The sequence below is a fragment of the Pezoporus occidentalis genome, unplaced genomic scaffold (assembly GCF_034315485.1).
Source record: "Pezoporus occidentalis ecotype Australia unplaced genomic scaffold, CSIRO_AGI_Poc_V1 ctg215, whole genome shotgun sequence".
Classification (NCBI taxonomy): domain Eukaryota; kingdom Metazoa; phylum Chordata; class Aves; order Psittaciformes; family Psittacidae; genus Pezoporus; species Pezoporus occidentalis.
Window position 1 is genome coordinate 724199 of NW_026914018.1, and position 17878 is coordinate 742076.

Below are 17878 nucleotides of genomic sequence, written 5' to 3' on the forward strand. Positions count from 1 at the left end.
CCAAACTGGCTGATGAGTCTTTTGTGAAACAAAGAATAAACAGGCATGTATTGAAAGGCTTTACCAGGCAAAATACTGTGATTCTGGAGAATGACAGTATTAAGAATAGAAATGGCAACAGTTACTTAAACGTGGCTTCTGTCAAATTCCTCAAAGTGCAGTATTAACCCAACATTTACAGTTTGCATTTTAGAGTATTTAATAATGTCTTGGCTACTTTGCTGTTACACAGTATTTATCCTATCTCTAGCTGTGGATCATACAAATATTCAGGTTATTTACTTTTCATAGGGCTTGGAAGTTAACCCAGGAAGGGAAATCTGCACCTCTTCTATTAAAGGAAAAAAAATTAAAATAAAAATTAAAATTAAAAAAATAAGCAAGAGAAAGAAATTTTTATTCTGTAGTATTAGATAGTAATGTCATGTAATACACACCCAAGAGCTTAACAAAACTGTAGTAGGACTTTAACCAAGCCCCTCTAATCTGTCATTAGCATGCTATATCATTAGCATACTATTATTTTTTGGCCTGGTGGGTATATTGCCTATTGAGAAATAATGTGAATTTTTATTCAGCAGTAATAACAGTTGCTGCTTAAGAGGTTGCTTGTTTTTTTTTTTTACCATTTGTGAGCATGCTTATCTAGAAAAGGATTTCAGGCAGATGATCACTCTTGGGATTCAATGAATTCATGCATTGCATGTTCTGTTTTACTACATGGCTCTACATCGAGATTACTCTTTTTCTAATGCAATTCCAGTTCAAACTTGGACACTGCAACCATCACCGCATCTCAGAAAATAGTACCTGTCTTCTGGAGTGGTTTAATCTACACATGGAACTAGTCTACTAAAGCAGCATTAGAGGTGCAGTCTGACTCTATTTGGTGCAACAGGCTAAGCAATTTCTGTCTGAGACTGTAATAGCCTCCTCAGAGGCCAATCCTTTTCCATAGAAACTGGGGAGCATTTAGCTCCCAGAGGAGTAGGATCATACCACTTGTTTTGGTGTGCAATTTGTGCTCGGTATTGATGACCCCGAAAAAATACAAATGCCACTGCATCTTGCCTATGCAAAACACCATTTTAAGTCAAGATGCCCTTTTTAAAATGAGATTATGAATTTATGTTCCATTGTGTGCAAAGAAGTTAATTTCAAGCCAGGTTTTCTTTTTCTGAAGAAAAAATAGACTTAGTGTATGTATTTTCTGCAGTGAATATAGCTGTGCTACTAGCTAAATAGTCACATATTTTATTCAGCTATATTGAAATGCTATTTTTCATATTAGGGTGATGTAAGGGAAGCAGTGCTACATTACCAGTACACAGCGAATTTAAACTGAAACTAACTCAGCAATGGACAGTTATTACTGCGTATGTACTGTTACTAGCTACACCGGTGTAAATTAGAGACAATTTCATTCCAATAGGTGACTGTAGGAGGTTTATTTTACAATAAATAAAATTCAAATCAGATCCATTAAAATTTATTTCAGACTAACTTGGGAAAGTATAAACAAGACCAACAATTAGTAACCACAAGCTGTAATCTTGTATTATTCTTTAGTTAGCAGTTAAGTTGTAGTAAAGCAGCATTTATGGAAGATGAAGGAGAACAACAAATGTAAAATATTTTGCTGTTTTTACTTACAACTGATTATATTATTTTCTTACCATAGCAAGTTTCGGGCAAGTATGATACCCCAGTCTGACTTGCACTGATGGAAACTAGAAAAGACTGAGACCAGTTGCCACATAGAATATTGAAAATAATTATTACAGTAATATTATATTATAGTAGAAATATCCTATAGGGATTCTAAATATACTGCATGTAGATGGAATTATATGTACATTCTCTGTCATGATTTCAGATTTTTCTTAATGAAAGTCTGTTTCTTACAGTTAGATTTTCCAATTAATTGCTGATGATGATCTGGAAATGCACTCACTGAAACTCAGGCTCTCATGCATGTATTATGGCATTTCAACTAAAAAGGAAAAAAATCAATTCAGTTGTTTGTGCTGCAATTGGCTGAATAGTAATTGAGACACAGGATATTGAAAGGTCAAAAAGAGATATCCAGAAAACTTATTTGGAAATTATTTTCACTGTTTTTTTAATTAAAATTTGGTTAATAATTAAGTTATACCTTCTGTTTAATACCTTAAACATTTTTGCACAGCCTGTGCATGTCTTTGCATTTATTTTAAAAGTACTTTTATGTAATTTTATGTATCTTTTGCATACAATGCTGATTTGAAAAATCTAATTCAGTTCTCAGATGGCAGCTACCAGAAAAGGTACATCTTGCAAGGAATAAAGTGATGGTCTCTATCAAGCATTAAACTATGGTTACAATGAAAGCAAATATTTTAGTAAACAAGCAATTTCATTTGCTTCTAGCAGCCAGGCAATACTGTAGCAGTCAGCTGGGTGAACTGGGGAGGAGATTTCCCTTGTCACCCAGTTCAGAGCCTGCATGGGTGGCCTGCACTGCCCTGTGGGAAAGCACCTCCTGACCAAAGTGGGTGCTCAGGCTGTCTGAGCACCCAAGGAGCAATGCTGGTACACCTCTGCTTCCACCTCCCCTGTTTTCTCTGCTTCTGACACTTGCAGGGAGATTCCTGGGAGATTTTTGTGCTTCAGCTTAAAGCCTGACAGCCTGTGACCACATCTTCCAAGTCTCTAGAGGCCTCTGCTCTGCTTCAGGCTAGGGGACAGTTGCCCAGAACAGTAAGGAACCTACACCACCCCACTGCCCTCCCTCCTTGAAGCACAGGCATTCACACCCAGCCAGAGGAAGGCACCATTTCCCTAGCCTGGACCACCATTTCGCACTTATTGCAGCCCTCACTTGCCTTCATTAAATGTCATCCTTCCACTTGGTCCTTTCCTACACTAGAACATAGTGATGGAAGAGGCTTTTTTATTTCCCATTCATCTCCCTGGGGGCTTTCTCTTGCCAGGTCTCAACAAAGTGAAGGAGCCAATCTAAAATATCTGAAACTGGGCTTCTCCCCAGCCAGTTGCCATAGCTTGCTGCACCTCTCCATTATGTTGATGCCCAAGGTCTTGCAGTATGAGCCTTATCTGTCTACAGGACTTGAACACGGAGGGTTGCTGCTGGTCTGATTTGGCTTCAGTAACTGATGTGGTTTTGGAGGAACACCAGTTCTACCATTCCCCCAGGGAATGAGGGCTGACTGGGTCCTAGCTTGCTCTTGCACTTAGGCTCACAGGACACTCATTTCCTCAAAGGGGATAATGCTACTATTGAAAGGATAGAAAGGTGGGAAGAGAAAAGATAAATAGGAAATGGAATAGGAACAGAACACATGTATTAGCCTTTTCAATGCATAATAGAAAGCATTTATATGAGATTAAATTCAAGCCTTGTGTAAGTAAAAGAGAGATACTGTACTTGCTTTCTGTAAGAGACAGAATTTTATCTCTAAGCAGCTTTGCATTTTCCAAAAATAAGAAATAAAAAATTGCACAAATGTTGACATCTCCAAACCTATTTCTCCTGCAATTTCTTTTAATAATCTGATGGCTCCTTCCTACACGCTAGTTTGCTTTCATTTTGAAATCACCAGTTGTTGACTTGTTTCCCTTCTATAGTTGTTTTGTTTTATTGCCTTGCATTTCAACTGCACTTCCTTAGCACTTTTTATGATATTTGCTCCAATACAGACAGCTTCAACACTGTGTTTGTTATTCCATCTTGTAAAAATAATGTACAAAAAAAGATACATTATTATTAATTTGTTGGCAGACTTTTTAAAGTTTGTACAGTTGAGGATTAAAATGAGCACTGGCATGAATGTAACGGGTTACAGTGGAAAAAGATAAAACACAGCTTATCATGTTGAAAAAATCTTTCATTACTATGTGAAGTGAAATGGTGAAATGTATGATGAAATATGTTCATACACACTTAATGTCTTCATAAGAATTTGGGAAATCTCTCCACCCCTTTGTTCCCTTAGTCTAAATGCTCATAGGTTTTCCAGGCTTTCATCACTCCCAAACGCTTACTCCTCCTTATCCCCCCAATTTTTTCTCTATTTCTATATTTTTCATGTATTACATACCTGAAAGCTTGTGCTAGCTTCCCTTTTCTGTTTAGTCTTTCATAAATGATGATATAAATTCCAAGGAAAAAGTAGTCTAAGAAAAAAGGATATTGAAACACTATTTAACCTTATTATCACACTTAGTTGAAGCAGTACCCCTTGTTTCCCTATTCCTGTGTATATGTGACTCATTTCCTAAGACAGACACTGTCTCTTTGGTACCTTTTACTTTTGCATGCATTAATGTGCATTCCTATGCACACATAATTTCACACTTAGTTTTCTATACTCCAGAGGTCAGTGTGTGATAAACCACTCCCTAAAAAGTGACAGAAGAGTAAAGGCTCAGATAAATTTTTAATCTAGAAAAGGACAAGAATAAAAACAGATCTAATGAATTTTATACACATGAAAGGTAGTTGCACTGAGGAATGGAGGACCTCTTTTCCTTTAGTGTTGTAAATAGGACAAGAAATGGTGTGTTTAACTTTGCAGCAGTGGAACTTAGAAATACCCTTCTTGTAGTTACAGTAGTAAGACTTTGGAATAAATTGCCTTTTAACTCATGGAGTTTCCAGAAAGGAGACTTATAAGCACTGGTTAGAAAGCCATTTCCCAGAGTTAACATCTGTGTGATTGATCCTGCTGTGAGACAGAGGTTGGCTGGCTCTCTTTCAGCCCTGCTTTTTGTCATTCTTCAGCATTTTATTGCAAACAAGTAAACCTGTGGGCTAAAGGAAGCAATGTCACATATGAGCAGTGACATGCAACAAAATACAGTGTTTACATCAGCAGCTGCTAGAGGAAACCTTGTTGGATCTATTCCTATCCAGTAACAAAGATGAAGTACTATGAGAGATAGGCAAAAGAAAGGTCCAAAGAGTCAGAAGAGATAAAGGGAGGATCAGTGATACCAGATAAATTACATAAATCGGTGACCATATAAATCAAGAACAGTATGTTTATTATGTGTGATCTTACTATGCTTAATATGTTAGAAGACCTCCGGAGCCACATTTTCACGGAGTGGGTAAACTACACCACCTCTTCCTTCGACATACCCTGCTGTATTCTGCTGTTGGTAGGAGGTTAAATGGCTTTCATTTACTAACTCAATACCAAAGTTCCCATATGACTCTGTATTCTGTACTTTAGGGATCAGGAATACCCAGTATGTGCTCTTATCAATAGACATATTGGATGAACTGAATAGGTTCTGCAATCTGTTTCATGTAGCAGCTCTGCTAACCCTCATCTAATAATCGTCTTTCCTGAGCTTTGAATATATGTGAAGCATCTGGCATTGCTAAGAAAATGAGGCTAAATGGTAGATCTTTCTTGGTAAAGCATGAAAGCAGAGTGTAGTGGGGATAAGGTACTGTCAGAAAAAATTAATCTTTTGCTTAAGATAACCTGTCCCCTTTTCACAGAGACCTGGTGTTTGCTGTTTAGATAGTGCACACAAGTTATAGGTTGGAGTCTTTCAAGGGCAAAATCCGATAATTCTGTTCATGTGACTGCAAGCAAAGGCAGTCCTCAGGGCCTTGCCCTTTAACTTGTCCTATCACTACAGCAGAATAAAGAGCTGATCTAGCTCATGCCTTTGACAGTAATCACATGTGAGCAGCTTGGCCAAGACCTGATATTGCACTTACTGCCAGGTCACAGGGAGAGAAATCCTGAGGTCTTCATTTTTTACGCCTTACCTGTGCAATGGAAAGGTAGCTTAGTCAGTGTTGAGCAAATGCCATAATCTGACTGAGGATTTATCCAAAACAAGAGCACAAGAAAAATGTCTTGATTCAGACACTGTGGTGGTCTGGAGATTTTTTTCAGGGTCTAACACCACAGAAGTCATTGGAAGACCTGCCACAGATTGCAGTGGTCAGGTCCTGTTCAGGGTCCATCCACTTGGCAACCTTACAGAAGTTCCCTATGCAGCCATCAGCTGAGGCACTCTAGGAGGACCCCCTTTGAGCCAGCTGCAGGCTACATGGCCTCATTGCTGCCTCTCTCCTATGAGGAACTTAAACACAACATCGGTTAAAGCAATGACAAGGTTATGTCAGAGCTCCATTTTGCAGTCTCTGGCAAAGACATCCAGGCGATTTCTCTGTATGGTGGCTCTGACTTACTGTTGTACCCTTACAGCCAGAGAAGTGTCTGCTCTGTCTGATGGGCAACATGAAAAACAGGTCAGAAATAAGTAGTAAATTTGCCTTGTAATTGCAGGGACAGAGCTTAAGTGGCTGCAGCTTCAACTGGAAAATCACTTTGAACCCATGAGTTGACATAGCCATGAGAGTTCCTTGTTATTTTGATGGCATCTTTGCAGTGTGCCTGGAGAACCCAGAGGGTTAACTTGGCTTCCCTTTTCAGAAGGAGGCTGCATCACACTTGTTCACTTGCCTCTCACCATGGCTGGGGTGTTTCCTATGCCCCCCTGGCCTAAGTACCCCCTGCAGGGCAGCTTCGGTACAGATGCCCTTTGGGGCTGCAGAGGTGCTAGCCTGAGTTCTCCCAGTGCGGCACAGGGTGGGGGCAGTAAGCCACGTCCTCTCCTTGATGCATTAATGGGGGCTTTTTCCTTTTCCTTGCAAAGCTTCCCTGCAGGTCAGCTGAGGGCATCCTGGGGAGGGTGAGGGAGCCCTGAGAGGAGGAGGGTGATAGGAGAGACCATCCCCTCTCTCTGATGCTGTTGCTGATGCTATGCTGGAGCCCTCGTAGATGTGGCTCCCCAGAGTTAGTTGCTCAGCAACCAGAATCAATTAATATGCTTTGCAGAAAGTGCAGGGGAAGCCCAAGCTGCTGTCAGTGAGAAGGCAGGAGGCTGAGGGTGACTCAGGATCCCACTCCCTCCTGTCACCCATTTGGTCCCAGCCCATCCTCTCCAAACTTGTCATTAGCCACCATTCTTTATCCTTTTCTACCCTATGATGACTTGGTGTGCGTGTCCCCAAATTCTTGAGGCAAAGCATCTTCTTGGTTAAGAACTTCCCTGCTTTCAGGGTTTTGGTTTTAGATCTAATTTGTGTATTGGGGTTATTTGTCAATCTTTCTTCAACACTTTTATAGAAATTCTAATATTCATGTTCTTTGAGAAGGGAAAGAGCTGATGTTTTTGTCGGATTGTTTTAAAGATTCCTCAGGATAAGAAGGGTTGTCTGGCAGTGCACAGCTGAGCAGCAGTAATGAAAATGCATCATGTACTAATTGGGAAAGTTTTTGCTTCTTCTTTTATGACAAGTAATTAGTACTGCATACATGAGACCAGAGGTAGTACTGATTATTGTTGAACACATAGACAATAGAATAAATGAGGGGTTGTTTTGTTTTCTTCTCCTTTTCTGCATAGTAACTTCAGGGCTTCGGTAAGGTATTATTTTCTTCTTTTCTTTCTTTGATTTTCTTTGGAGTCCCTCTGATGACACCACGAATCTGGGAGTGAAGAACTTCTTAGAGCTAATTGGAAATGGCATTGCGGAGCTCAGACTTAACTGGAGGAAATATATCTCCCGAAGAAGAAAAATATAATGCACTGTAAGGATTTGACTTCTGGTGAAAAATTCAAGCCTAGAGAAAACTTGTCTGCTTTGTTAGGAAGAATGGGTTGGACAATTTTCTTCAATTCCAAAGGATTTCTGAATGCCATGTTGAGCTTAATCTCTGCAGCATGCTCTGTGCTTCTCATCTCTTCCTGATGCACTACATGGTAAGGCCTTTTTCCTTCCTTTTAATAATAGCAACAACCATATTTCTGTTACAGTGAGAGGTAAAAATAAAAGCAATAATCAAATGAATATTAAAAAAAATAAATATGGAAAGTTAACAAAAGAATATTTGTTTGTATGGTAGTTTCCAGGAGCAAGTATCCTGATTACTGCAGCAGCATTGTAAGATCATTTCTGTCTTTCTTCCTTGCTGTGTGACTGTGTGTGTGTGTATATATGTTTGTGCACACCTGTGCAGTCATTTGCACTGGGACTGGAACATTAGTAGCTGTATTGTACATATTTCCATGCTAAAAAGGATGCTTAAGAATTTGCTTTGACATTTCTCTCTCTCTTTTTTTTTTTTTCCCCTCCATTTCCCTCCTCCTGCCTCCTCTTTCTCTTCTTCTGTTTGTCTGTCTGGGGTCTCTGCACCTCAGTCATGTACTGACCACTAGAAGGCAAAAACAGAAGGTAAAAGAATTCTAGTTCCAATGTAAGAATAGTTCTGAATAAGTATTATCTGAGTAGATAACAGCTGCAGGAGAGATTAGTATGTCTGCAAGATCTGCAGGTACAGAAGATTTACTTTATTTTGTTTCCCATGGGAAATAAATATCAAATGCAGATTTGGATGCTGTGCTTTAGATACAGTGCAAGGCAGATACTTCTGCACATGTCAGAAAGCCAAAAAATGACCACTGTGAATTATGACAATGTTACTCTTGATGACCCAAGTAATAAAATAAGCAAACCTAGCACAAGATGTCCTCATATCAAATAATTTTTGTCATGTATTAGCAGGGTGTTGAGAATCATTATAAATGGCTTCAGTGGATGTTATGAGATATTTTTCATTAACAGCTGTAGTGTACTTACATCTTCCCGGATGAAAGGTGCTAGGGGAGTACAAGGTGATGTTATTAAGTAACTACCCAACTTACCAAAATTTTGGGTCAAGCAGATCAGGAATTATATAGTGAGTGTACTGAGACAGGAGAACAGATTATTTTTTCAGAAAGCCTGGTTTTCTTGGATCTCTTTTTCAGAAATTAGGGTAGAATTAAAAGATGAAAGAGTGGTGATGTGAAATGCATGTATTTCTTATACATTCTGGTTGTTCACTGAGTGTGGAAGAGGGAAAGTTGAGTGCCTCTTGAGAAGCAAACTCTGGTAAGGGCCTGCCCCCACTCTGAGTGTAATTCCTCGCAAATCCCACTGCCTTTGGGGTTAGAAACAGACCAGGAGTGGGTTTGTGTGACAGTTGTCACTGGCTGTCCTGCTGGGTATGGAGGTTATGGGTTCCTGGCAGCAGGTTTTGAGGGGGAGAGGGAAGCAGAGAGCCAAAGCAAAAAGGCTAGGCCAGGCCAGGCCATACCAGGACTCATGAGCAAGCATCAGAGCTTACATTCTATCCAAATAATGGAATTTTGTGATAGTACCCAATGCATCTCCTCCTTGTATGATGGACTCCGTGAGAGAGTTTTTAGAGAAAGAATAGTAATAAAGCCTTTTCAGATCACTGCTGGAAGAAGAGACAGTACAAACACATTCCTGTAGAGTGACAATTTTTCAATAGGGTTCAGAGGAAACACCCCCAATTTCAGGAGTTCAAAGTGTGCATGCATCTGAACTGAGGTAGATTTTTTTGTGTGTTTTACCACCTAAAAATGTGGCTAATATAAAAACCAGTAAGGAAAACTGGGAAAGGACAACAAAACCCATAAAGGTTATCAAAGTAGTCCCCTCAGCTCTTTATTTGAACAAGTACTTCACCTTAAGTTCAAGTTTCCCAGTTGAAATCTCTCCTCACATCAGCAGTTCTATTCCAGTGGGACAACTTGTACAAGTGTCATGGTTTAATGCTAGCCATCAACTAGGCCCCACACAGCCATTTGCTCACCCTCCCCCAGTGGGAGGAGGGAATCAGAAGAGTAAAAGTGAGAAAACTCCTGGGTTGAGATAAAGACAGTTTAATAGATAAAGCGAGAGCTGCATGCGCAAGCAAAGCAAAACAAGGAATTCATTCACTACGTCCCATGGGCAGGCAGGTGTTCAGCCATCTCCGGGAAAGCAGGGCTCCATCATGCATAATGGTTACTTGGGAAGAGAAATGCCACCACTCTGAACATTCACCCCTTCCTTCTTCTTCCTCCAGATTTTCATGCTGAGTATGACTTTATGTGGCATGGAATATCCCTTGGGTCAGCTGGGGTCAGCTGTCCCAGCTGTGTCCCCTCCTAACTTCTTGTGCACTCCCAGCCTGCTCGCTGGTAGGGTGCTGTGAGAGGAAGAAAAGGCCTTGACTCTGTAAGCACTGCTCTGCAGAAAGGAAAAGGTCTCTGCATTATCAACGCTGTTTTCAACACAAATGCAAAACATAGCCCTTATTAGGTACAATGAAGAAAATTAACCCAGCCAAACCCAGCACATTGTCCTCCCCTTATTTCATGCCATTTATGTCATGTTTAGGTCTCACACTATCCAGCACATCCTCTTTAACCACTGCCGCCCTTCCCATCCTTTTATATAATACACAGGTATCATTCTCTTAGTCTGTGGACCACCCTTGCAAAAAGTCCTTAAAATGTCCAAAAATGTCCACAAAATGCCCCTTGAGTTAATTTAGTCCATGACTTGGGCTTCATCTGTTGGTTGCACAGGACAGGAGAAGTCAAAACCACCACAATGAGTAAGAACTACTCATGTGGATAAATTATGAAAGGTTTTATAAGATCAAGCTCTTTGATTTTTATGGCAACAGATTTATTAGGCTTCAGGCATAATTTGTATTTCCCTTCTAAACAAAATCAGTTTTTCTTTACCCATGTGAATTCTTTTGTCTTGTAACTAGGACAAGAAAAATAGGTTAATTACATTCTTAAAGATCATGCAACTGTACAGATACATTGTTAGTGAAGAATTATGAGTGTACGCAGAAGTTTACTTTTATTAGTGGTCTCCAAATCCGAGAAGTGTAGTCTTATTGGAATCATTCATTGCCTTATTTATTTTTGTAACAGTATTAGCATTGCTACTGGGTATTTTCAATTCTTCTGGCAACTAAACAAAATAAATAGTTCCTTTAAACTGTCACTGGTGTTATAAAAGTACTCACTATTATAAGGTTCAAGGATACTTACCAAGCTTTCTACTATATTAGATATTCATTTTATAGTTAATGCATGCTGTTTAGCTCTTTGCTTGATCCAGGAACATTTTTACCTTTAGGGTTTAGAAACACAGTATGAAGTCATAATTATAGTAAGCTTCCTGCAGAATATAGCTATATATTGAAATAGGAAGCATAAAATCATCTAATTTTCTTCTGTGCAATTTTTTCTGCTTATAAATGTCTGTGTTGTTGAAATATATTACATAACATGTTTCCTTTGTTATAGTTTATAAAGAATAGTTATTTTTCAAAATACATAGGATTTTGCATGTATAGCAAACTTTAAAATGCATCCAGTACATTAATGCAGCAATAGATTTGTTACTTTCTTTTCTCTATAATAATAGCAACATATACATAGGAAGAATAGTGGATTATTTTCTAAAAGTGTGTGATGTTGAGAGAGAAGATTTTGCATGATACAGGATGTTCATTGTAACAGTTATTTCTGTCAATGATTTACTGTGACTTAGAACTTTTTCTTCAGTGATGTTTTTAATCATTTAAACATTTGCACAACAGCTGTATTTGGCTTGCTCTGTCAATCCTGAAGCAAGTAAAATTAGTAATTTCCTTTCCTTTTAAGATAATATTCAGTGAAGGTCTGATGCTGAAAACACAAGTATTTCATTTTAGCCCATTGAACTGTTTCTTTAGATAAACTATGTGAGTTAGATCTTAAACCATCTGCATTATCAGGGAAGTGATACTGAACAGTGGAAATACATTCTACACTTGCATCAACTATTTCTGGTAAAGAAAAATATAGTTGAATAATACAACACATAAGCACAACACATTCCTGTACTTGGAATGCCTCAAGCTATCTTGATTCAAGATCCAGCAAAAATTTTGAAAGGCCTGCAAAATCCCAACACAAACCAAATGAGTCTTCAGCTTTTGTTGTTTGAACATAAATAGACACAGAAAGAATATTTATCTGACAAAAAATTTCAGTAGATCATCATCTGTGCTTTTCTTACATCAGGCTGAAAAAAATTGAAAAGGCATAATGTTTTTCAAAACTGAAAAGCTCTACAAATCCATATGTATGGAAATATTGATTTCAAAATGATATGCCATTTCATGTTAACGTTTTTAATTTTTCATTTGTCACAAGAAATTGTACTTATATCTGTGTATCTGTTTTTCTCAGTGAAAATTTGCAACACTAATTTTGTTGGGGTTTTCTTGTGACAGGAAAATATTTTGTTGCATATATTTTCATTAGATCTGTTCTAGCTGCCCCAATATTTATTGGCTTTCATAGGTCAGTCTTTAATTAGAAGCTCTCTAAAGGGCCATCTTTAGCAAAACATGTTGTATAGCCTTGTATTACTGGTACTGAACAGCAGTTCTTACCAGGTCTATGGTAGACATCAGCTCTCATTGTCATTCCATCCCTTAATTCTTCTTTGTGTTCAATAAAAAGAAGGCTTCTATTCTGCTGAGTGCTTCCTACAACAGAAACCAGAAGTACTTCCTACAACAAAAACCTTGGAGAGGCCCTCAAAAGACATGTAGGCAAGGAGTAGAACTAACTGAGTATTAATACTGTTATTAAATAGATAAGGACCTGAGGAACAAAGAAACTGCCTAAAGCTATCCTGGCAAAGGAAGAGTTCAGAATTGAACCAAATGTCCTTATTCTTAGTTAATCATTGCCCCTGCAAGGTTGCTCTTCATTTGGGGGTTGATTATTTTTTGTTGTTTTTTGTTTTGGTTTGGTTTTTTGTTTGTTTGTTTGTTTGTTTTTATTAATGACTTGCATTTGGACTTTTAAGTTTATACTAGTTGAAATGTGTAAAAGGAAATTCCTGGTGCAGTTGTCCTAATTTTTATTTTTTTTTTTAATTTCCTGAGCCATTCTGTTTGAATGTAACCGTTAATTTTGCAATTCCTTTACTACACAGGGGAAGTATATGCTGGATGAAACACAAAATGACTAAATAGAAATATTCTAATCATGCCATACAGGTTCTGTGGGATGTACAAGTGTATCTATCTGTTTATGCTGACAGGGGTTAGGCATAGCTGTGGGGCTATGTAAGGGTTTTGAGGGCTCTTGGTAAAATAATCAAATTGCAGCACAGAAAAAAATCCGATTGACACAAGAAGGCTGGTGATTTGTTATCTAGAAGTCATTATGAATCCACCACTTGTGGGCAAAAAGATGACACAAAGAATATGGTACCTAACAGCGATTCTTTTTATCCCTGATATGCCTCCTCTGTCCAAGGCAGTCTTTCAGTTTTTGATCCTCTCTGTGAAAGAGGAAAAGACGTTGTGTACAAAAACTACTTAGCTGCTAAAATTACATCTGAAGTTGGGGAAAAAATATCTGTCTTGGCATGTTAATACAAACCCAGGGAAATCTTGTACATGTTGAGAAGAGAAAAAAGCTTTTTGCAAATGTGCTAGAGTTTTGGACTGAATTCTGCAGCAGAATATCCCAGAAGCTGAAAGGGTATCTGCCTCACTCTGGTCTGCTTCTACAGCTCCAGCTGTGACACACCTCTGGAAAGTACTTGCCTGATTCCCTAATGAAAGTACTTGCTGGAAGGACCACTCAGCAACCCAGCCACAGTCCAGGAGGTTCCTCCAGTGTATGGATGATAACTTCCTCATGCAAATGGTGGATGAGCCGACCAGGAGAGGAGCACTGCTGGATCTCATCCTCACTAACAAGGAGGGTCTGGTCGAAGCAGTAAGGGTTGAGGGCTGCCTTGGTTGCAGCAACCACGAGATGGTGGAGTTCAGAATCTTGTGTGGTAGGACTAGTAGAATAGCAAGTAGAATTGCAACCCTGGACTTTAGCAGGGCAAACTTTGGCCTTTTCAAGCAATTGCTAGGGGAAATCCCATGGGCAAGGCTGTTTGAAGGTAAAGGGGCCCACGATAGTTGGTTGACATTCGAGGACTGCTTTTTCCGAGCTCAAGATTGGAGGATCCCGACACGTAGGAAGTCAAGGAAGAGGGCCAAGAGACCTGCATGGCTAAATAGGGAATTGCTGGGTATGCTCAAGTGGAAGAGGAGAGTTTACAGGTCATGGAAGGAGGGGCTGGCCACTTGGGAGGAATATAAGGCTGCTGCTAGAGGCTGTAGGAAGGCAGCTAGGAGGACTAAGGCCTCCTTAGAATTAAACCTGGCGAGAAGGGTCAAGGACAGCAAAAAGAGCTTTTTCAAATACATGGCAGATAAAACTAACACCAGAGGCAATGTAGGCCCACTGATGAACGGGATGGGTGCCCTGGTGACAGAAGATACAGAGATGGCAGAGTTACTGAATGCCTTCTTTGTCTCTGTCTACTCTGCTGCAGGCAGTCCTGAAGACCCCTGAGACCTCAGATGAAGTCAGATCAATGGAGCGGTTTGCCTTAGTCGATGAGGAATGGGTTAGAAACCAGTTGAGCAATCTGGACATCCATAAATACATGGGTCCAGATGGGATGCACCCGCGGGTGCTGAGGGAACTGGCGGAAGTCATTGCTAGACCGCTCTCCATCATCTTTACCAAGTCTTGGGAAACGGGAGAGGTGCCTGAGGACTGAAGGAAAGCAAATGTCACTCCAGTCTTCAAAAAGGGCAAGAAGGAGGACCCGGGTAACTATAGACCGGTCAGCCTTACCTCCATCTCTGGGAAAGTGATGGAACACCTTATCCTTGGTGCCATCTTAAGGCATATCAAGGATAAGAGGGTTATGAGGGGCAGTCAACATGGCTTCACCAAGGGGAAATCATGTTTGACCAATCTCTTAGCCTTTTATGGGGAAATAACACGGTGGATGAATGATGGCAGAGCGGTGGATGTGGTCTACCTTGACTTCAGCAAAGCATCTGACACAGTCTCCCACAGCATCCTCACAGCTAAATTGAGGAAGTATGGTCTGGATGATCAGGTAGTGAGGTGGACTGCGAACTGGCTGAAGGAGAGAAGCCAGAGAGTTGTAGTCTATGGGGCAGAGTCTAGTTGGAGGCCTGTAACTAGTGGAGTGCCTCAAGGGTCAGTACTGGGACCGGTATTATTTAATATATTCATCAACGATTTAGATGAGGGAATTGAGTGTACTATCAGCAAGTTTGCTGATGACACTAAGCTGGGAGGAGTGGCTGACACGCCAGAAGGCTGTGCTGCCATCCAGCGAGACCTGGACAGGCTGGAGAGTTGGGCAGGGAATAACTTGATGAAATATAACAAGGGAAAGTGTAGAGTCCTGCATCTGGGCAGGAACAACCCCAGGTTCCAGTATAGGTTGGGGAATGACCTGTTAGAGAGCAGTGTAGGAGAGAGGGACCTGGGGGTCCTAGTGGACGACAGGATGACCATGAGCCAACACTGTGCCCTTGTGGCCAAGAAGGCCAATGGCATCCTGGGGTGTATTAGAAGGGGGGTGCTTAGTAGGTCGAGAGAGGTCCTCCTTCCCCTCTACTCTGCCCTGGTGAGACCCCATCTGGAATATTGTGTTCAGTTCTGGGCCCCTCAGTTCAAGAAGGACAGGGACCTGTTGGAGAGAGTCCAGCGCAGGGCAACGAAGATGATTAAGGGAGTGGAGCATCTCCCTTATGAGGCAAGACTGAGGGAGCTGGGTCTCTATAGTTTGGAGAAGAGGAGACTGAGGGGTGACCTTATTAGTGTATATAAATATATAAAGGGGGAGTGTCATGAGGATGGAGCCAGGCTCTACTCAGTGGCAAACAATGACAGGACAAAGGGTAATGGGTACAAACTGGAACACAAGAGGTTCCACTTAAACTTGAGAAGAAACTTCTTCTCAGTGAGGGTGACAGAACACTGGAACAGGCTGCCCAGGGAGGTTGTGGAGTCTCCTTCCCTGGAGACATTCAAAACCCGCCTGGACACATTCCTGTGTAACATTATCTAGGTGTTGCTGCTCCAGCAGGGGGATTGGACTAGATGATCTTTCGAGGTCCCTTCCAATCTCCAGCATACTGTGACTGTGACACATTAGTGTAGAAGAGTATAAAAGTCCTGTTGAAAGCAGTACGTCCACTGGAAACCTGATCTCATCTGTGTTTTATTCCTGAGAAAAGTTAAGAAGAGAATTTAAAATGCACCATACTGCATCAAGTACACTCTCTTATTTTTCCTGACATAAACTTTTTACTGGCTTATAATGAAAAAGGATTAGAAAGGAGTGCTTTAGTCGATACATACTCCATTATATTAATCAATTACATAATTAGATTCAAAGTACTGTTCACCAAAGCACAGAGCTCAGGGCAGCCAGGAGGATCCCCTGCGCTCTATTTGCATCTGCAGTGATGATGCACAGGGTCTTCCCCAGCCTGCCTCAGCCCTCCATCCTAAACTAGATCTGTAAAAATCATAAAAGGGGTTCTGAAAGGCTTTTACAGTTAAGCTGGCAATTTTTCCATGGAAACTTGGATGTTAGAATACATGAAAGTGTTTAAGTTCGAATACATGCTGGTGTTTAAGAACTTAATATATCATATGGCCCTTAGTTTTTTTTTAAATAAGCAGGACTGAGGGATCCAAACGCCTTTGAGGACCTGAGCATGGGGTTTATAATATTTGTATATTTTCTACAATATGAATAGATCAGGAAAGTAAATCTGATGATTATAGTAGGATAATCACTGAACTTTGATAGATAAGGAGGTTTTTAGTTGCCTAAGAAATACTGGGCAAGCACTGTAATTCATGAACATAAATAAAGAATTTCATACAAGGTAAGAGCCTCCAAAACAAAAAGCCGGAGAAAAGCTGATGAGCCAAAGAAATCAGTAAGCTTTGATGAAAAAAGGGGTAAAAGGTGTCTTTCACATCTCTATATGAGAAAACAGAGTGGGGAATGCCTGTTCCAGTTTTCAGCCAAGCTAGACAGAAAAGAGTGGTGTCAGTAGAAAACAATGTGGCACCTGAGAATATAAATTGTGCCTTAATAGTTTGTTACTCTTTTAATGAGGATATTAATGCAGTACATATACTTGACTTCTGAAAATCTGGGACTTGTCATTTTATGCATATGTCTTTAGATACTGAAAAGCATCACTTTCTTCTCCATCACAACTGTGATGTGTTTGATGAAAAAACTAAAACTTGACTTTGACACATCCCAGACCATAGCAAAACTGTCTCTAAAGTGAGATGTTGCTGACCTAGCAGAAACTTTCCTTTAAGGAAAGTCTGATGCTTGAAAACAAAACCATTGAGCTTTTTGGATGAGAAAGCAGATGGCAAAACTGCTTAAGAGCTGTGACTTATGTATTGTTGGAATTTTTTACTTTGTGCCTAAACCAAGAACTGGTTGAAAGGTTTTTGTTTATGTATTCACAGGAAATGTAACTTTTCACTGAATAGAGAAATTATACAAAATATTTAGCAGGAGAAGGTAGGATTTTGCAAGGGTTTTTAAAGCATTCTTGAAAGCGGCTCTTAATGGATGACCATAATGGCCCTCAGGACAGTATTGTTCCTGTACTGTTGAACATAGTATTTGTTCTTGATCTGTATTAATCATAGCTAGAAACTAAAGATTTCCTCAGGAAGACTAATCCACTTCACTGACATCATAGCTATGTGGTTTGAGTTCCTGTGGTTTTGTTCCATAGCAAATACTTTATGTTGCACTAAAATGCTCTGGAGCTTGTTACAGCTGGATGCGTTCTCAGAATGCTGCATTCAGTGTAAAGGGAACAGCATCTTTGATATTACTTTGTGCAATGGTAAGAGTGTTTCAATGCGTCATGTCACTGGGAACATCCCGAGTGTTCAATGCGATTTACCTTATATTATGGTTTTAATATCAGTAGTGTATCAGAGCAGACTGAGGAAGGGTTGCTCTGTTACTTCTGCTCCTAATTGCTGTCCCTCAAATTCTGCATATGTTTGTGTGCTTTTTAGTGGAATTGTGAGTGATCACTGGTAT

At 40.0% G+C, this 17878-nt stretch overlaps 1 protein-coding gene across 4 annotated transcripts in view; it reads left to right on the plus strand.

Moving 5' to 3' along the window:
- The window catches only part of TUNAR (TCL1 upstream neural differentiation-associated RNA), a 166153-nt gene that overhangs the window by 126336 nt on the left and 21939 nt on the right, over positions 1-17878 (plus strand). For 2 of the 4 annotated variants that reach the window (XM_062619895.1, XM_062619896.1), the window contains one exon: positions 7499-7794. In XM_062619895.1, the coding sequence (XP_062475879.1) occupies positions 7756-7794 (39 nt within the window). In that variant the 5' untranslated portion in view covers positions 7499-7755. Of the gene's footprint in view, positions 1-5370; positions 7029-7498; positions 7795-17878 lie in introns of those variants that run through there. The other 2 variants (XM_062619897.1, XR_009965088.1) reach the window with 2 other exon arrangements.